Consider the following 20,008-nt stretch of genomic DNA (forward strand, 5'->3'; position numbering starts at 1 on the left):
GACAGGACTTACAGAGGGTGGCCATGAGGAGTTACTGAATGAATTTTTTTTAGAGCGAGTGTGAGCAGGGGAGGGGCAGAGAGAGCGAGAGAGAGAGAGAGAGAGAGAGAGAGAGAATCCCAGGCAGGCTCCACGCTCAGTGCAGAGCCCAACACGAGGCTCGAACTCACGACCCTGGGATCAAGACCTGAGCGGAAATCAAGAGTCGGACACTGAACCCACTGAGCCACCCAGGCGCCCCTAAATGAACGGATGTTTGAGAGAGGCCGAGCACGGGGCCTGGCCCTCCACCGGTACAGTCACACACAGAAACTCCGAGGGCGGCCCTTGTCCTCAGGCCCTAAAACTGGCACAGGGGGCACGACGGGAACTGCTCCGAGCAGGCGGGTCCCCATCCCCTCCCCTGGTGCGGCTCCGCCCCACCCCCAGCCTCTGAGCTCCCGGGGCCAGATCGTGCTCCCTCCACCTGCCGGCCTGGGGTCCGGCAGCTCACGGCCTCTGGGAACTGCGCTCCTTCCCTCCACGTCTTCGCTCCTGCCCGTCCCTGCCCGTCGGTGCCCGAAGGGTCCCCCAGCCCACCCTCTGCTAATGCCCACCCATGCTGCCGGTCTGGCCCCGCCTCCTCGGTGCTCCCCCAGGCCCGGGCTGGCCCCGCCTCCTCCGTGCTCCCCTGAGGTCCCGCACCTGTGCCCATTCGAGCACCCGGGGCCAGGCCTGCCTGCCCCCCGGGCTGTGGGTTCCCTGGGGCAGATACTTGGTGCGGTCCCCACAGGCCCATAGCTTCTCCCGGCCCACTTCAGGGGAGACCACGGGGGTGGGCCTCTCGGGGGAGCATCCCCCCCTCCCCGGCCTGTCCTCAGGCCCCCCTGGGGTCAGGATGAGTCTGGGAAGCAGACCAATCCAGGGCAGACCTCACGGGGCTGTGGGGACACTAGGGAGGGACCGAGAGGCTCGGAGAAGCTGCTTCCAGAAAAAAAGCATCATCGAAGGAAACCAATGCTGGCTGGGGGTTGGTTGCTATGGAAACATGTCCCAAACTGCTGTATGCGCCACTGATGAGCTTATGGGGCTGAGCTGTTTCGGGGACACGCGGGGAGCCCTGGGAGGGCCTGTCTGCTGGGGCTCCGGGTACCCGGAGCCCAGACCCTGGAGGGCCCGGAAGGAGTCCAGCTTCTGGGGGACCAGGCAGCTCCATGCCAGGAGTCCAGAATGAGCCTGAGACCAGCCACAACGCAACCTGGCCCCAACCACAGCCCGCACCTGCAGCAGCCCACATACGGAGCCACGGCCATGAGCACAGATGCGGCCATGACCCGGCCACACGGCAGGCCACGGCCCCCTCTCCTTGCCCGGTCACAGAGCCAGCTGCCAATCGGGCACCACCGAGCAAACACACTCGCACCGCCTTCCTCTGACCCCGGCCACGCTGGCCCCCGGGGAACAAGGGGGCATCTCCTCTGTGCAGCCAGGGACCCGCACGGCCCGTGAGCCCAACAAGGAGGGGCAGGGACCCCCGCCTGCAGCTGAGAGCCGCACGGAGGAAGCTGGCCTGGCCGCTGTCACACCCCCGTCCCCAGGCGCGGGCCAGAGCCCGGGGTTAGGATCCCCATCTCCCAACAGGACACGGCTGGCCAAACCAGTTACTCTGAAAAAATACGCTTCTTGAAGACCTGCGGGTAATCTCATAAATATACCATTTAAATGCCTGTTAATCACGTTACTCCGGAGGCAATTAGTGATTAATAGCTTTGGCTATGTGTTGTACTTTTCACAAGTACAAATTGACCTCCCGGTGGAAGCAGTGGTCCCCAGGCGCCCCCCTCTGCCCCACCGGCTTCTTGCCCCTCCTGCTGAGGGGCGCTCCCATAGCACCCGCCACGAAGGCTCCTCAGGAGGGTGGGTGGGGGACAGGAGATGGGACGGGAGGCCCTCCTGCCAGTCCCCCCCAGGAGCCCCTGCAGGGAGCGGGAAACAGAGGCCCGGGCCGCGGAGGATGCTGCGGAGACCCCCACCTCGCTGAGCCGGCCCGGGTTTTCGAAGGGCACCACAGGCTACCTACCGTGGGCCCGAAGCAAGGAGCAGGGAGGGGAAAGGGTCACGGTGACCCCAGGTGGGCACTTACCACCTGCAGCTCCCAGGCTGCTACCCAGCAGGGTGGGGCCCCGGGCCGCCTCTGCCGGGCAGGCCCCCCATCTGGTGCCGATCCGCAGCCCCAGGAGCCGCGGGTGGGGACCCTGGGGGCTGCACGAGGCTCTCGCCGCGCCAGAAGACACCGCACGCAAAGGGAACGAAGAGCCAACAAGGGACAGACACCCCTGCACACTGGGCAGTAACGGGAAGGCTGAAAATAGCTCTTTTACCACCAGGGATGACTCCAGAGTTGCTCAGCGGGGACCAGCCTCCCCAGGGAGGGAGGAGGGTGAGGGCCGGAGAGGGAAGCCTCAGGCCACGGCCCGGGCAGAGAGGCATCCCGAGGAGGAGGAGGAGGAAGAGGAGGAGGAGGGGGAGCTGGAGGACGCAGATCCGGACCGGCTGGAGCAGGTGCACAGGAGGTCAGAGGTCAGAGGTGTGCGCGTGATGACGGGCGGCCGGCCGCGGATGCCGCAAGCCTCCAGGGACAGGCTCCCGGACAGCTGCTGCCCCTGCGGGCTCACCCCGCATCCCACACACCTAGGTCTCTCCCTGAGCAGGGCACACACGGGGCGCCCGGCGCACGGGCCCCGGCGGCAGGCGCCTCCGAAGAGGCCTCTCTGCTCTGCCACATCTTTTTTGCTTCCAACCCTTGTTCGGCAACCCGGCTGACAGGCTGCTACCTTCCCTCCCTTCCAGAATAACGGGTCATCTGGGAAGGGAACACCTCCTCGCCGGCCTGCCCCGCGCAGTTCTGCAAACAAACGGGGGTGGGGGGGGGACCCTCTCCAAGGAAGGCAGGCTCCGGACACCCCGCGGGCACCTTCCCCTGGAGGGTCAGCCCCGCGCTCTGCTCTGCGGCACTCCGGCCTCGGGAAGAGTCGCCCCAAGAAGCCCAGGGAGCACCTGTCCCCGCCGGCCCTGACCACGCACACTGAGCCCCCCGCGCCCCCCGCCCCGGGGCCTGAATTCGCCCCCCAGACAGGCCACCCCCGGCCTCACGCCGAGCCAACAGGCACAAGGGGGCTCTCAGGCCGCAGGAGAGTGAACCTCGTAAATGCAGCCCCGGGAGAGCCTGGAGGCGGGGGGGGCGGGGGGCGGGGGCCGCGGCAGGGCCCCTGCTCCCACCCCGGAGCCGCTTACAGGCAGGAGGCTCCCCCCACCCACACATGTACCCCGGGGACTGTGGCCACACAGCTGTGCAGGGGGGCGGGCAGGCGTGGGGCCCTGGAGGTGGCTTTACCTCCGGAGTGACTCACTACGGCTCCTTCCATTGCAAAAGGGGTTGCAGTGTAGCATTTTCTTTCTCTTTAGAAAACAAGAATTTTAAAACAGGGAGTAGAGAGAGCTCGAGGGCGCGTGGCAGGGGGGGTGGGGTGGTGCTGGGATCTCACGTGGCTTCCAAACTCACTTGCTATGCTCTCGGCCCCCTCCCACTCCAGCCCTTAGGTGGGGGACCGGCTGCCCCCTCCCCAGCCCAGCTGCAGATCTGGTGATGGGCAGGCCAGGCCCCCCAGAGGCATGTGCTCTCTCTGTCCTCTGTCCTGCCCCCCACGCCTCTGGGGGTCCCTGGGAGACAGGAGAGGGGGGAGGGGGCCCCCAAGGCACAAACCAGCGAGGAGGGGGCTGGTCCTGGCCCCCCGAGCTCTCCTCCTCGCCTCCTCCTGCCCCCTCACGGATGAGGAAACCGAGAGACAGTTCAAGATCAATCAGCGTCTTCTCCGTGGCACAGCTTCCCCGCTAGGAATGCCGAATCCGACAACAGACGAGACCCGAGTCCTACCTCCGGCTCTGCCTCTCACTTCACGGGAGTCTACAACCAGACCCTCGATCTTTCTGGGCCTCCGTTTTCTCATCCACGGAATGGGAGCCACAGCAACCCTCATCGAAAGAGACGCCGTCGAGCCGCCCGGTGGAAGCATGCTGGGGACGGCAGCCGACGTCACGAGCCAGGCTGCGCCCACCGACCCCGTGCCTCCCACCCCCACGCCTGGACTCCACGGGACATCCCCACACGCGGAGCCCCATGGGTCTCCGGGCGACCCCGTGCCTTTCTGGCCTCGGTCTCCCGCCCCGCACACGATTAACAGGTGGGGTCGGCCACCTCCAGACTTCTCCCGGGGGGGGACCATCACAACAGGCTAAGACGCCCACGAGACACGTCACGCCTCCTGGCCGATCCGACGTGGCCCCAGCCAGGGGTGTCTAGCCGTGGGCTCACACTCTGTGTCCCACCTACAAACCCCGAACACCTGCCTCGCAAACAGGGGCCTCCTGCCGGGACAGGGGCTTGGGCCCAGACCTCGGGGCAGCAAAGGGTCTCTAGCTGGGGCCTGCCGGGCCGCCGGTGAGCCGCCGGGACAGGTGGCTCCGCAGAGGGCGGGCGACCCGCCAGAGCTCCAGCACTCCCACCGCTGCAGGGAAGGCCACGAAGGCGTCTCAGAGACAGAGTTTTAGACAAGTGAGTTTTAGTCCCGTGAGTTGGGACGCTGGCTTCGGATTTGGACCCAGCGTTTCCTCCGAATGAATCTGCAACCTCCTTGCGGAACGCCATGCCCTTCCCGGACACCTACGAGCCATCCTAGTGCCCGAGGCCTGGGGGTTCCTCAGACTGGCACCCTGAATCCCCCGGCAGCTTCCCAGAGTGCTGAGAATCCCACCCTCCTCTGAGAGATCTGGCCACAGCTGGAGCGGGGAGGTGGGGGGGAGGGCTAGGACGCTGCCTGGCTTGGAGATGGTGACAAGCTGGGTGACGGCAGAACAAGGTCCGAACCGAGACTCTGGAGATGCAGGCTCAAGGCCCGGCTTGCCACCACCTTTCTGTGGCCTGGCCGGGCCTGCCGAGGGCTCTGAACAGGAGGATCTGGGAGTGTCCCCCTGTCCCTGCCACTGGACGATCAGTGCTGGCCCCCCCCCCCCCGCCCCCCCGGAGTATGGGGTTTGATGCAATCCAGCCCACAGGCCCTCGGAACACGGCCAGCTCCTGGGAGCAAATAAACTGGTCCCTCCAGCCTGGAAGACCCAGCGCCCCCCCCCCCCCCCACCTTGGCCCTGCCCGGCTGAGAGGTCCCAAACTGCTGGGGCACTGGGAGTGGGGGGAGGGGGGCAGGGGCAGGAAGCCGAACCAGCCCTTCCCAACAGAGTGGGTTCTGCCACGCGGGTCTGAGCCACCCTCGAAGCAGGCAGAGCGACTACCTCGCCACCCCGCTCCGCCTCCCGTGCTGTTCTCTGTCCGGAGTTCTCTCCAGCCTCGCCCCTCCCCATGCACCCCTCCAGCACCCCAGCCCTGCCCCGCACGCCCTCCAGGGCCTCCGTGCAGGGCCAGACCGTTCTCCCCACCCTCAGGACCCCTCTGCCACCCTCCCTACCTCCACCCTACCTTGGCCCCTCCACGGGAAAATCTTCCTCGTCCAGCCCCTAGCTGACCCAAGGCCTGCCCCTCGCCACCTTCCTGCCCAAATCGGCCAGCTTCTGAGGCGCGGCTCCTAGAGAGCGCCAGCCCTCCCTGTTTCGAACCACCCCTAATTTCTTCTGGTCTGGACCGAACTGGAGGATGGCCACAGGCAGGCCTGGGTGTGAACAGCTGTCCCCCCAGGGAGGCCTCGCCCACCCCCGCCCTAGTCCACCGGACCTGGAGCTCCCACAGGGCCCTCCCTCCCCTCAAGACCGGACACCGGGCACAACACTTCTGGGCTGGGTGACTGAAATCTCCCAGACGCTGGGAACTAGTAGTAACCTGTTTGAGATCCACACCCTGTAATTTATCCAATCCTTTCTGGAACCTCACAGCATGTTTTCTTGCACCTGGGTCCTCCCGACCAAGTGAAAGTTCTTTTACTGCCTCCCTTCGGCGCCTGTCTGATATAGCTGACGGTGCCATGGCTGGCTGCTCAGGCGGTACACTGCACAAGCCCAGGGACACCATTCACTGGACTACAATATGACGATCCCAGAGTCACGCACTGTGGTGGCTCTGGGTCCCAAACCTCACTAGGTGGTCCCTTGGCCAGTTTTCAGAGGAAATGTCTCCTAGGCCACAGAACATACCCTTATAGGCCTTGCACCCCCACCTTCAGCCACCCTTGGTTCTAATGGCACCCCAGAGTGAAGGCCTGATCATTTTGGATCACCAGTCTGCCCATCTGCGGTAGACAGCCCCGAACAGCCAACCCTCTCTGTTATGTCCCCTCCTTGGCCCCTAGTGTCTCCAGCTGTGCAGAGAGGGACACCACCCCCCCCCCCCCCCCGCGAGGATGCCTCTGTTCTAAAGCTCACCGATCATTCCACACGGGCTTTGCCACCGTGGGTCCCATACACATGTCACCGGAAGCTGTTTTCAGGTCAGTAGGCTTAGAGCCTAAAGAGAAGGGACATTGACAAAATGCAAAGTAACCCAGAAAGATTGAGAAAAGGAGGCGTAACCCCATCTCGCTGGCTCAATCCCGAAAAGGCTCCTTGGAGCGGTGGCCGAGTACGGGCATGGGATCCACAGAGGAGGGGTCAGGGCTGCCCTGAAGGGAAGGGCCGAACACAGAATGCCCCAGAAAACACGAGATGTTAGAGCCGCACGAGGCACAGACGCTTGGGGCAGTTTTCACCCGGCACTGAACAAATGCCCACGGACTGGCAGCCGGGGAACCAAATGACCCACAGGCCGCAGCAGAGGGACCAGACTGCACCCCAGACCGTGGGTGCGGGGCTGGCCTGACGGGGCAGTGATGGAGAAAGCCTGTCACTCAGCGCCCTTAGAGTCTGGCAGACCCGGCTGGGTGCCCAGGCTCTGCCCAGACCCTCTGGGCCACCTGGAGGGAGAGCTTCTTTGAGTATCTGCTTCCAGATGCCTTAAAGGGGGGCCAGGACCATCTCCACCCTCCCGGGATCACTGTGCACGTTGCCCGGAACCCAGTTCTGGCGGCACAGTTAGCCTCTACCGTGGTGACTGTACCCCTGCAGGTGGTTTGTGCAGGGCTGTGCACGCACACGCGGAGCGGGGCGGCGGGCGGGACACACACCCTGCCATGTGCCCTTTGGGAGGCGAGGGGGTGGGTAAGGCCCCAGGCTCCTGGAGGAGGAAGAGGGAGACAGCCTTTTCCAGGAGGGGAAAGGGAGGGAAGTGAGAAAGGGGTGTTTAGATGCGTCTCACTCAGCCAGCCCCACCCCGGCAGGACTCCTCCGGGCCCTAAATCGCACGCCCAGCATGCATACGGGGGGGTCCGGACCGGCCCAAGGTTCCGAGCAGCACCCGTGGGGCAGCAGTGGACGTGCGTACGGGCGAATTCACACTCATTCCATCACGGCCACTGCTTGTGGGTAGAGGGGTGGGGTTCGTGCCAGACCAAGGCCGGGTCCCCAGGGAGAGCACCGCACCTGCCAGGGTCACAGGCCGGGGGTGAGTTCACGGTGCATTCACACACGCCAGTGTCGCCACTGTGCGCCAGCCTGGTGGTCTGTCCTCCCCCCGGGGCCTCTGGGGGCGCCGCCAGGCCCAGACCGTGCTGACGGGGGCAGAGCGGGTGGCCGTCCTGACCCCCGGCGCCCAGCTCGGGTCTGGCACACAGGACGCTGGGGAATTAACGCCTGGCTGAATGAATGAATGCAGCAACGAACGAATGACTGACGCCCACTCCCTCACCCCGCTGGCCTCAATGCCCGCGCCCTCGGGGGCGCAGAGCCCGCGGGACCCCACGGGAGGCAGGCCTGCAGACCCGCAGACCTTCGCACCTGCGGCTCTGCGTCCGGGGTCGGTGGGGGAGGGGGCGGGACGGCTCCCTAGCGGTGCGGCGCGCAGTACCCCTCCTTCCCCAGAAGAAATCTGGGTCTCCTGACTGAGCTGGGTGGCGCGGGAGGGGGGGGGGGGAGGTTGCCGCGTCCCGGATGGAGCGAGCGGCGGCACTGGGGGTGGGGGTGGGGGGGGGCGCGTCCGGGCTGACGCTGGGGGCGCGGGAGGGAGCGGTGGCCGCAAGACGGCCCCTCCGGTGCCCGCGCCCCGGGGCTGCCCGGAGAGCCGAGGGGGGGGGTGGCGGCCGGACGGGACCCGGCAGCCGCAGCCCCGGCCCCCCCCACCGCCGCCCGCGGCGCCCCTCCGGGGACCGGGGGGCGCAGGAAGGACGCGCGGGGCGCGCGGGGCCCGGCCCTCCCGGAACCTCCGCCCACCTGCGCGGGGGCTCACCTGGGCCGCGCGCGGGTCCCTCCCCCGGGCCGCCGGCCCTGCCCTCCCCGCGCCCGCCCTCACCTGCGCGGCCCGCCTTGGCCATGTCCCGGGCGGCGGGCTCCGGCTGCGCCGCGCGCGCTCCTCGCCGCTCCCGGCCCGGCCCCGGCCGCCGAGCCTCCTCCGGCCCCGAGCGGACTCCGCGCGCCGCGCCCCGCGCCCCCGCCCCGCGCGCCTCGGCCGCCGCAGCCGCCGCCTCGCCGCTCCCTCCCGCTGCCTTAAAGGCGCCGAGCGGCGGCCGCCGGGGAGGGACTGGCGGAGGAAGGCGCCCGACGCCGCCCCCGCGGGCCCGCACCCCCGCCCGGCTCCGGCTCCGGACACCGCAGCGCGCGGGGGGCGCAGACGCGGGCAGGCCCTGCGGTGCGCGCGGGGGCGCGGCGCCGCCGGGGAGGCACCCCCGGGGGCAGGGGGGGACCAGAGGAGCCTGGAGACCCAGGGCCCCGCGCGGGAGGGGTACCGAGAGAGGAGAGGACAGGGAGGTGGGGCCGGGAGGGGGGGGGGGTTGTCACCGGAGGATTGGGGCCCTCCGTCAGCCCCCACGTTGGCGTCCGGGGTCATCTCCAGGGTCTGACCCGCCTGGGACGGGGAGGGACTTCAGTGCCTTTAACTCCGCAGGAACGGGAGCGGCACACGCCAGTCCGCTTGCAGCAGTCTGGAGTGGGGGGCGGGCAGCGGCCCTTCCGCGTGCCCACGCCGGGCTGCAGACGTTCCGGCGAGCAGGCCGGTTGGAGGCTTCGCAGCCAGGGCTCTGCAGGCCAGCCCAGCCCCAGGCAGCAGAGCCCGGCTGGCAGCCCGGGAAGGGCTGGGCTGGGTCCCCGGCCCGCCAGCTCTCATCACAGGGCAATGCCACGCTGCCCCTGCAGCGGGAAAGGTTGGGGTCGCTGGTCCTCAGGGCTTCTCCACCCGCCAGGCCCTGCCCTGAAAACAAGCCCTCGGCAACTTGTGAGGAATCCACAGCCAGGCACCCACCCTCCCTGCCCCACCCTCGCCTCCTGGGGGAAAAGGTGCGTTACGTGACCCCCCACCGGCTAGCCTCGGTCCTTACTCCACCAGCCCCTCTGTGGGAAACTGGACCCAGGTGGAGCCACCAGAGGTCTCCGTGAGTATCCAGTCCCCGCACCCGCTTGGGTCTTTGACTCCATCCACAGGATTCTCATCAAGTGGCCTGCACCTCCTGGTTGATTCCATCCAAGGACAGGGTGCCCAGTAGCTCGGGCCAGAGTTCTTCTGTCTTTGGATGGTGCTGTCCTGAAAACGTTTTTCCTCGTTTGAGCTGAAACCTGCATCTTGTACGACCCACACGTGGGTCCTTCTGACTGGTGTCCCAGCTAACAAAAGCAGGGCGTCCTAAGGCCCTCCATCCAAACTCCCCAGGGCAGCTTCGCCAGAAGCTGTGAAGGTCCCCCAGTCCCGGGAGCTCTGGATCCCGGAACCAGACGGCAGCGCTGACTCCAGAAGACGGAATTTCAGAAGCCCCAGGGACACAGAGCCACAGCTGTTCACCGGTGTGCCACTGGTCCCCCCCCCCCCCGGAAGAGCGTGAATGGATTCCTGCAGACCCTCCCCGTTCCTGGGGTCTGGTGGGGATGGGAACAGCAGTGAGTGCTGGCCGGACGGGCAGCGAGCTCGCGGCTTCATCCACAGCCGGTCGGTGGACCCGCAGGTGCCCTCGGAGGTGTGGTGTGCAACCCAGCTTGTCCGTGAAGGAAGAGAAGTGAAGGTTCTCTGTGGGCGGTCCGCAGGTTTGGGTTGCTGGCCTGTGCTCTGCCCGCTGTGCCAGGCTGCCCTCACCCTTCCCTGCAGGCGGGGCACAGCCAGAGGCCTGGGCCCCCCCCAGAGAGTCCAGGTTTGGCCCCTTGGGCTGTGGGTGTGAATGGCCACCGAAAGGCAATAAACCTGCCTCGGGGGGGACACACCGGGCCTGAGCGCCTCCCCGGGGCCCTTGGCTTACAGCAGCAACAGTGACTGCAGTTTGCAGGGACCTGTGATTTCCTGGCACTGCCTCGTGTGTGTGTGTGTGTGTGTGTGTGTGTGTGTGTGTGTGTGTGCAAGTGTGCATGTGGAGGTATGTGCACGTGGGTTTGGGTGTGGATGTGTACAGATGGGGACGTATACGTGTGGATGTCGAGGCGTGTGGATGCGTGTGGGTGTGCAAGTGTGGGTGAACAGGTGCGTACACGTGTGGATGTGTGTGTATGCGTGTATATGAGAATATGTACGCGTGCGTGTGTGTGTGGTTGTGTGTCCGTGTGTGTACCTGTGCGCAGGTGTTTTTAAGCATGTGTGTGCACGTACGTGTGCAAGTGTGCAGGTGGAGGTATGTGCACGTGGGTTTGGGTGGGGATGTGCACAGATGTGGACGTATACGTGTGGATGTGTGTGTGGATGTGTGTGGGTGTGTGCGCGTGCACACACACACACAGGCAAACGCACGCCACTCAGGGGAGGTGCACCCTGCGGTGGGCACGGAGACCCCTCCCCACCCCTCTGTGCAGGCGCCGCAAACCCCTGGGAGCGGACGAGAGGGCAGCCAAGGGCCGGTGTGGCGTTGGTGGGAAGTGCACACGTCCTGCAGCCGGACCGCCCGCGCCCCACGCTCGGATGGGCCCCTGCCTCGGGACAGGCGCGCCTGGGCTCTGTGCTTCCCCGACCCCGGCCTGCCTGGCCTTCACCCCGAGGGCTGCATGCGGTCCAGCCGGGAGTGCCCCCTGGCCGTGTGGGCCTTACCAGCCCGCGAGGAGGTTCCGGCCCAGCCTCCGGGCAGAGCAAACACTTCGGGACGGTCGGGGCCGCTGGACTACCTGCTGGGGACTAACTTCCTGCCTCAGAAGAACCACCGTCTTTGGAGAAAGAATAAGCAGCCGTTCGGAGGCGCTGCCCTCGGCTGCCCGCAGGAGGGGAGCAGGAGCCAGAAGGTGTCTGTGGGCCCCCAGCTCTGTGGCCGGTGTCCCGGGCAGGGTTCCAGGCCGACCGTGGGTCCACGGCGTGTCCCCCTTCTGCCTCCAGAGCCCCCGCGGCTCCCAGGCCCCACGAGCACAACGGCCCCGAGAACTGGTGGACGGGTGCCCAGGTCAGTGCCGCCCACCGGCCGAGAACGCGTGCGCCGACCGGACAGACCGAGAGCTCCAGGCAGGTAGGCAGTCCGGGCCTGGACCCGGATCCGGGACAGCTGGTGTCCACGCGCTTGGAAAGGTAAGTGGCCGTCATCAGGAGCCAACACGGGCCCATAGAAAGGCAGGCACGCCCGGCTACACTCATTTCCTTTCCGGACGTGCTGGCTGGTGGGGTGGGTACCGCGGGGCCTGTGGGGCCTGGCCGGCTGCTCCCGGCTCCCCGATGGGACACCGGGCTGGCCCGGAGCCGCATCGCTGCCCTCTGCTGGTGGACGGCAGGTGGACTGGGCCGCCCCGGCCCCGGGGGGAAAAAAAGCCCACCCTGGTCTCCCCTGAACCTCTGGCAGCACCTTCCCTCCCTGGAGACTCCCGGCCCCTCCTCCCGGGTCCCTAGGTTGTTGTCACCACCGCGGGGGCAGCCTCCACTCACAGAAGCAGCCTCGGAAACAGATGCTCCTTTCTGGAGCCTTCCAGAGAAGCTCTGAGAGTGGCTGCTCCCAGCCCTGCCCGCCACGCGGGACGTCTGGTGGACGGTGCTTTTCCATCGGCAGCCCCCCCCCCCGGCCCTCCTCCTGCCGATGTAGTCTGTTCGCACTGTCCACCCCAGGAGGGTCAGGACCCCGCCCGCCCCCACCCTTCAGCAGGAGCCCATTCTCAGCCACGTGGATGACCACGGCCTCACCCTCACAGCACAGTCTGTAAAGGAGGCGCTGGGTGGCCGAGGGTCTCATTTGCCATCTGCAGAGGCCAAATGAGCCCTCGGGGGCGCCCTGGACCCCACGTGCAAGGACCCCCGGCCAGGGCAGCCCCCGGCCTGGCGGACCAAGCCCAAGGCTCCGCGGTTACACAGAGTGTGTCCCCGTTTCGGCCTCCGACGGGGGGCTCCGGGGTCAACATTCCAGTGCCATATCCTCAGCGTTTTCTACAAACACCGGGGACGCCCACAGAACCCGCTGAACGGGGCCATGTCCACCTGGGCTTGAGCGCAAGGCCGCTGAGGGTCAGGTCGCTGCTCGGCCTGCTTCTCTGTCTCACCAAGCAGGGTGCCCATCACAGGGCCTGGGAGGGGCTGGAGGGGCTGAGGGGCAGGTTCTTCAGGGGGCGACAGCTGGACGAGGGGGAGACGTGCCGGCTGGTCCGAGGAGGTGCTTAAGGAGGCTAAGCTGTGGCGCACGGCCCCCACCCCACCCCACCCCACCCCCCTCCACGGTCGGGGACGCCAGCGACACTGCACCTCCTTCTTCCGCCCTGCAGGGGGCTGAGGTTCGTGTTTGTCCCACGTCAGGACTGCTGACACTGGCCCCGAGCAGGCCCAGCCGGCTTCAAGTTATACGCGGACCAGACAGGAATTAGGACCCGGCTGGAAATCGACCGCTGGTGGTGGGTGTGACCGTCCCCATCCTGAAGCACTGTCCACACGGCCCCACCTGTCCAGCCCCAGCCCCACGCACAACGTGACTCGTGCACCAGACTCCAGAACACGGAAAGCCAGACACCGCCGGAGACAGCAAGGCACCTAAGAAGCAACAGGTCGACCGGGGAACCACCCGGGGCTCCGCCACTGAGGCCGCCCGGTCCAGCGAGGACGGGAAATCGCAATCAGACCCTGCGTCAGTAGGCGTGGCTTCCCCTGCACCGAGCACTCGTCTACACCTGTTGCGCTCCCTCGCGTGCACACCGTGCCTCGGGCTCCCCTACTCCGACCGGCCCTCGCTCCGGCGCCGGCCACGCCGTGTGGCCCTGTTTGTGTGCGTCTCTCCTGCTCTTAGCTGCCCTCCCCTCCCCTCCTCCAGGGTCTGCCTCCCCGGTCTATCCGCGGAGGCTCCTTCTGTGTGTGCGCACGACGTCAGTCGCCTGCAAGCCGGCATCCGGACCGTCGTCGTCCCGGCACCTGGGCGGACGGCTCGTTCCCCGCCCTCCCCTTCCCTTTGTGGTGTCTGAGCTCCGTCCGCATCGATATTTGCAGATTTGCCTGTAGCCCCACGTAATACTTCACAGCACGGAGCCACCTCCCCTTGTTGTTCTGATCCCCCGTTCCGACGTTTTATTATCGACGTTTTATTTTTGAGAGACAGAGCGCGAGTGGGGGAGGGGCGGAGGGAGGGGAACAGAGGATCTCCAGCAGCCTCAGTGCTGTCAGCACAGAGCCCGACGTGGGGCTCAGACGCACGAACTGGGAGATCACGACCTGAGCCGAAGTTGGGCCTTCGGCCGACTGGGCCCCCCGGGGAGCCCCGTTTTCCAGCCCTCTCAATGGCCACTTAGGACAGCTTCTCGCTGTGCGGACATCGCCCTGCAGTGTGTGCTCTCGTCTGGGAGACTCGGGGGCACACGCGGAGCCCTGGGATGGTGGGGCGTCGGGAACACGCAGATTTCCCTAACTACTGCATCACAAATCGCTCTCAGGTGCTCCTGTCTTCATTTCGGACGGAAAGACCGAGGCCGCAAGCAGTGGGGTGACTCACCCCAGTTTGAGAACCTGACTTGCAGCCCGGGCCCCACCGCTTGGAACCCTCCCCACCGCCCCCCACCTCCGCTGGGACACGAACTTCATCTCCCTCCCCCACATCTGAGCACAGTGGTGCCCACCGGGAGCCTCCGAGGGCGGTGCTGGGGAAGGAGGCCGGAGGTCTGAGCTCCGAGGGGGCTCCTTCGCGGCCGGAACAAACCCCGGCGGCCCGGTCGCCGCGTGCGGCTCAGGTGCGGCGCGCACTGGTCTCGGCTCCGGGGAGCGCCCGCTGCTGGGGCTCACGGGGCTCGGATGAGCCAGAACAGAGTCCCTGGGGGAGGGAGCCCCGGGGAGGGGGGTCATCCTGTCCACCCCTCTGCCCCCAGAGCCTAGGCCGGGAGCTCTTCCTGGGGCCGCTCTCGTCACCCTGTGAGCACAGCAGCAGCAGATACTTTCTGTGTGGTTCCTGTGCCCCCAGCGGCCTTGTTCCGTCCAAGCAGCATGAACCCTCCCACTTCGCAGACAAGGAAACTGAGGCTCAGAAGCTACCCGTCTTTCTTTAGGCCCTGAGTGGTGGACCGGCCCGCCCCCCGGCGTCCACGCCCCCCCATCAGCACGTGGGGGAGGCTGGGCAGGTGGGGCCGCCCGGCCCGGGAGGGGCCCTGTCCCCGCAGACCCGCCGCTGTGTACCGATGGCGAAAAGGCCGAATTTTACGAGGCTCTGAGGGTGAATGGACTGCCCTCATTACGGACATACTAGATTACCCGCGGAGCGAAAAGGCACCCCGGGGACCCCGGGCCGTGCAGCCTTCGGCGAGGACGGGAACGGCCCCTCCGAGCTGCGGCAGCGAAGCACGTGCCCATTCGGTTACCAGCCGAGAGGCTGCGGTCCACCCGGAGCTGGTCCGCCCGGAGCTGTCCGGGGGCTCACGGGGGCTGAGGGTGAAGGAAGAGGCGGTTCTAGAAATAAAATCCCTTTTTCATGTAAATCAGCTGCGGAAGGCAGAAAGCAAAGCCCGGCAGTGTCGGCAGTGTCGGGAAGGCCAGGGGCCAGGGGCTGCGGAGGCCCCCCGCTGTGCTCCTGCTCAGACTCGGGTCTCGGGGAGGCCAGAATCCTACGTCCTCTGTGCCAGCGAGGAAGCGGGTGTGGGGTCGGAAGGACCCCAGGCCCCACTCAGGGATGTATGCTCAGTGGACACGTCTTGCTGCACAGGCTGGGGCGCTGGGCCCAGGTTCCGGGGAGTCAGACGGGGCTCCTAGCACTGGGTTCTCTCCTCACACCCCCCGGGATGTGAGAGCCCCTTCTGCTCTGTCCTCGTCCTGCCCCCCGCTGGCAGGAGCAGCGGTGAGCGCCTGCTTACACAAACAGCACGCGGTGCAGGCGGTGTGCACAGGGCACGGGCACGCACACGGCAGGGTGCTTCCTGTCCCGGTAGGCACACGCTCAGGCTCTCAGGCAGAAGGGGAGTTTCCTAGGGTCTGAGAGACCAAAGGAGGCTTCGCTGACTAGTCTGGGGGGCAGAGAGGAACCCAGGCTGCTCAGAGCCAACACCGTAAAGCGCAGCAGCCGACTCCCCCGATGGCCCCCGTCTACACCACAGGTGCCCTCACTGCTCACGGGACGCCCACCTCTGCTTCGCTCATTCAGGCCCGGCTGGTTGGCCGAGCAGGGACACGTGAGTTCTCCCGGCTTCGGGGACGGTAGCGGGAGGCGCCTGGGCCTCACGGGTACATTGTCAGGACAGTGGGGGTCCTGCACGCTTCGGAGGGGAGGCCGCATGCTGAATTCCAAGCTCCGAAGACGCTGGGCCCCTGTGATCCCCAGAGCTCGCTCCCGAGGCCCCGCCAGAGCGAAGGGGTCCCGAAACCTTCTGGAGGGCGTGCGATCGGCTGTCGGGGCGCGTGAGCGGGGCTGCCGGACGCATGGGGTCTGGGGGGCAAGTGGCTGCGGACGGTTTTACGTGTTTCGGCGTCCCCTTCTTTCATACTCGGGGCGTAAGGACACTTGCGACCGAGTCCAGCTCTGTTTCGAGCTGCACAGAGTAAAACTTACGCGAAGCCTCCCTGGCGGACGATGCAGGGAACCGGGCGCAGGGTGGGAAATCCTGGAGCCGGAAGGGAGAGGTTTGTCACACGTCAAGAGGGAGAGAGGGATGTGCACCAGACCCGAGACCTTGGATCCGGAGCCGGTGTCACCGCTGACGCCCACGAGCCCTGTACGCACTCTTGCAGGAAAGGGCAACAAACCCTCCTGCGTCTCCCCCAGAGATGAGAAGGTGCCTCCAGAGGCGCCTGGGAGGCTCAGTCGGCTGGGCATCCGACTTCAACTCAGGTTCGTGATCTCGCAGCTCAGTTCGAGCCCCGCGTCGGGCTCTGTGCTGACGGCTCGGAGCCTGGGGCCTGCTTCGGATTCCGTGTCTCCCCCTCGCTCTCTGTGCCTCCCCCACTCATGCTCTCTCTCTCCCCCTCAAAAATAAATAAATGTTAAAAACAAATTTTTTTGTAATGCCCTAGACAGCCCCTGCAAGGCACACGACGCGTCAGGGAGCGCGACACGGAGGGGGGGCCTTCCAGCAGGCCTCCTTGACCAGGTGTCCCACCTGCCTGGGTCTAGGGGTTGGGAGCCCCCAAAACCGCAGCTGTGTGCGTACGTGTGCAGATGTAAATGCGTACGTATGTATACGTGTGGTGTGTGCCTGTGCGTGTGACGTATCTGTACACGTGTATACACGTGCTGTGTCGTGTGTATGTGTGCATGCATGTGCACATGTGCACTGTGTGTGCGTGTGCCTGTGCACGTGTGTGCACGTGTTACATGTGTATGTGTGTGTGTGCATTTTCTGAGGAAAGGTCCGTAGCCTTTACCTGATTTTTGCAGGGGTCTTGACCCTTCAACAGCAAGAACTTGGGGTAGTCGATCCCTTTGACTAACTTAGGGGCTGGGAAACAGGCCCCTAAGTGCAGGGGATCTGGGACGTGCTTGTCTGAAGCCGGGAACAGCCGTGAGCTCATTAAAACGTGCCCCAGTGGCCCCTGCGATGTGGCCATGTGGCCATGGCACCCCTGCGCGTGGGCCTCGCCTCCCTCCAGAGGCTAGGACGACAGCGTCCACACTGGCAAAAAGTCACACCACACTGTCCTCGCGAGGCACCCCCGCTCAGCGGCCCCGCATCGGGGATCTCTTCGCGACACCGACACGCGTGTTGGCTGGCTCCGTGGGCCTTGGGTCACACCGAGCAGGTAGAAAATCCATCACCGGGAGCTGACACGAGAGCAAGCCAAGAGGGTGCCCGTGGGGCCCGCAGCCTCAGCACGTGCCAGGCTGCTCGCCCCCGCGGATTCCCACTGTGCCCCATTTCCACACTGGGGAAGTGAGGCTGATCCCCGCTGTGAAAGCCCGTGCCTGCAGACCCCACACGTTTGTCAGGGCTGGGATCTGTGAGGACGGACTGGGACCCCGGGGCGAGGGCAGTCCGGGGCGCAGGACCAACTGGGACGCCAGGGCGGGGGCGGCCTGGGGCGAACCCTCCCCTCCCCCCGCCATCGTGCTCTGGCCACGCGGGCCTGGCCTCCACTGTCCCTGCGTCCCCGGTGCAGGCAGTGAACCTGCGTGAATCTTCCCGAGGCGCCCCTGGCAGGTCTGCCCTGGTGGCCGTGCGGTCCTGAGGCTCAGGTAGCGGGGCCTCGCTTCCCCTAAGGGAAGCTGCCCTCACCTGTGCTCCATCCGTGCGGTGAGTGCATGATGCAGGTGGGTGCGAGCTGGCGGGTCAGAGCCCCGGGGTCAGGCCGGAAAGGGCCTGTGACAGCCCAGCCCGCTGCCCAGCTCCCTGGGGACCGTGGGGCCTTGGCTGCTGCTGTGCAGCCCGTCACCAGCTGGGGGTGCTGCCTGAAAAGGCCGCCTCCGGGACGAGAGGAGGAGACCAGGGCAGGGCTGGGAATGCAGGTGTCACTGAGGCCACCGGGCGAGGAGCAGCTCAGCAGGACCCGGTGGGGGCGGCGAGGCCACAGGGGCGCCCGTGTGGCGTGGGCACGGGCTGCCCCTCGACTTCGGGGTGGAGCGGCTCCTGGTGCCGGCTGGGGGAGGGGCCTGGATGGATGCCAGGGCCCTGTAGGCCACCTCGGGCAGTGGACGGTCACCTCCTGGCCGCTCAGGCCCCACCTCACCGGGATGTGGCTCCACCCGTGAAACAGGTTAATGATCTCTGCCTCGGTGTTTGCGTCAGAAATGGTGAGGCTGCTGGAAACTGGGCATCCAGGACGCGGGGGACGGCAGCCGCCACCCTCCCTGGGCTGCGCTCTGGGTCCAGCTCCGGTAGGGAGGCAGGGGCTCGCCCGGGCGGCTGGGCCGTCTGGGCTGGCGGGAGGCTAGGACGTGTGAGCCCAGGACTGAGCAGGGTGCCCGGCCCAGAAGGACCGCGGTGCCTGCCGGCCGAAGGAGGCTGCATCCGCGGGTGACGCCCGCTAAGGCCTGTGGCCCGACTAGGAATCGTCTGCTTGAGACACAGACAAAGCAGAGGCTGGGCTGGAAGTCAGAGGGACGCTCGGCGAGTTTGCTTCGTCACTGTGTCTCTAGGCCCCCCGGCGGACCCGTGTGAAACGTGCCCCGGATGCGTCTCTGTGCCCCGGGCCTGGCAGGGTTTCCCCTGCGTGCCTCAAGGAAGCGGTCCAGCCACAGTCTGGGCTGGAAGGTGAGGCAGCGAGAGACACGGGATCGCCAGCAGAGCACACAGAGGAGGAGCAGGGCGACAGGCAGGCCCCTGAGAACTGAGGCCACGAGGCCAGCCCCCAGGCTCCCTCCTGTAAGGGTCCCGGAGACACTCCTGAAGGTTGACATCCACCCACAGCTTACTGTCTGCCAGGTGTGTGAGTGGAATCACTTCCCTTAATCCTCCAGTAGCCTGATTCCCAGATCGGGAAACTGAGGCACGGAGGTCCCAGAGGAGCTCACGTCATGGCTCCGGACCCTCCATAAGCCCAGATCTGCAGGCACACAGGCCGGGTGGGGAGAGACAAAGAAGGACATGTGAACTGAGGGCGTACAGCAGGCGGGGGGGGGGGGGGGGGCAGGGAGGGCAGCTGCCTCTCTCCCTGCCTCTGCCGGGGGCTCTGGGTCATCAGTCCAGGCTCAGGGGAACCCCCCCCCCCATTTCTCCCTTCCACGTGCAGCCAGGCAAGGAGATATGGCCACTGGGCCTGAGGGTCCCACCCAGTGGGGCGGGGGCTTCTGTGGCAGGGACCCAGGGACCCACCCCCCCCACCCCCCCCCCCAGGCCCAAGGGAAGAGCAGGAGAGTGTGGGAGGGGCTGCAGGGAAAGATCCCAGGGTCTTGGGGCACCTGGGGAAGCAGAGGGGACGGTAGGTGGGGGTGGGGAAAGACCCCCAGGGGGCAGGCAGGAGAGACGGGGGAGGGGAGGAGAAGGGGATCCGCCTGCCACTGCCTCTCTGTGATGTCTCTGGGGCCCAGGAAACCCTGAAAGTCCCCAACCCCGTCCACAGCCCCTTCCTGTCCCACTGGCACCAAGGGCTTCAACTGAGACCCTCCTTGGCCTTCAGCCCCCCACCTGGAGAGAAGCCCTCAAGAACAAGAAAGACGCCCTCGCCGCCTTCTCTCCCCCTCGCCTTCCCTCCCAGGTCCCGGAGCCGCCGCAGAGGGAGAACGGAGGACACGTCTGCGGCCGCACACGTCTGCTCTCAGACGTGGCGTCCCCCGTGCACCAGCCTCGGACACGGGGTCTGCAGTTCTGCCGGTGGTGGCCACGTCAGGCCACGTCAGGCTGACACGTGGGACAGACCCTCCCCCCCACCCCCAGAACCTTTCCCGGGAAGGGGCCTTTCTCCTTGTGTGGACCTAAGAGAACCCACTGGGCGCCAAGTACTCGCGGGCGGAGGCCCCGCCCTCAGAGCAGACGGACCAGAGAGGCAAGTGCACAGGCCGGGCACCAGGGACCCACGTCTCCACACACGGGGACACCGGCCACACAGGGGAGTGCCAGCGGGCTGTGCGGCCGAGAGCCACACGCACGGGCCCAGAGAACCAGCACGGGGACCGGGTGTGAGGCCTGGAGGCTGGGGTGCAGGGCCACCAACGGGGGACTCCCCGTCAACAGC

The 20,008-nt window shown here is 66.5% G+C and overlaps 2 protein-coding genes across 5 annotated transcripts in view; one reads left to right on the forward strand and one right to left on the reverse strand.

The window, feature by feature from the left end:
* Positions 1 to 8,956, reverse strand: part of PITPNM3 (PITPNM family member 3) — a 73,685-nt gene extending 64,729 nt beyond the window's left edge. The window contains 1 exon segment of the mRNA XM_053893017.1: positions 8,848 to 8,956. Coding sequence (XP_053748992.1) covers positions 8,848 to 8,896 — 49 coding nt within the window. The 5' untranslated portion in view covers positions 8,897 to 8,956.
* A 150-nt stretch (positions 8,957 to 9,106) lies between these two features.
* Positions 9,107 to 13,478, forward strand: LOC109246041 (translation initiation factor IF-2-like). 4 transcript variants are annotated; one of them, XM_019413773.2, is made up of 3 exons: positions 9,107 to 10,058; positions 10,834 to 11,253; positions 11,345 to 12,107. In XM_019413773.2, exons 1-3 carry the CDS (start codon positions 9,882 to 9,884, stop codon positions 11,843 to 11,845), a joined length of 1,098 nt encoding a protein of 365 aa, XP_019269318.2. In that variant the 5' UTR covers positions 9,107 to 9,881; the 3' UTR covers positions 11,846 to 12,107. The 4 variants fall into 4 exon arrangements, with proteins under 4 accessions (XP_019269318.2, XP_019269319.2, XP_053748989.1 ...); XM_019413774.2 differs by lacking the exon at positions 9,107 to 10,058 and having other exon boundaries at positions 10,488 to 11,253; positions 11,345 to 11,530; positions 12,059 to 13,478; XM_053893014.1 differs by lacking the exon at positions 9,107 to 10,058 and adding an exon at positions 12,706 to 13,478 and having other exon boundaries at positions 10,488 to 11,253; positions 11,345 to 11,530.
* The last annotated feature ends 6,530 nt before the right edge of the window (positions 13,479 to 20,008 follow it).

Source organism: Panthera pardus, unplaced genomic scaffold (assembly GCF_024362965.1).
Source record: "Panthera pardus isolate Hobbes unplaced genomic scaffold, ASM2436296v1 HiC_scaffold_3, whole genome shotgun sequence".
Lineage (NCBI taxonomy): Eukaryota > Metazoa > Chordata > Mammalia > Carnivora > Felidae > Panthera > Panthera pardus.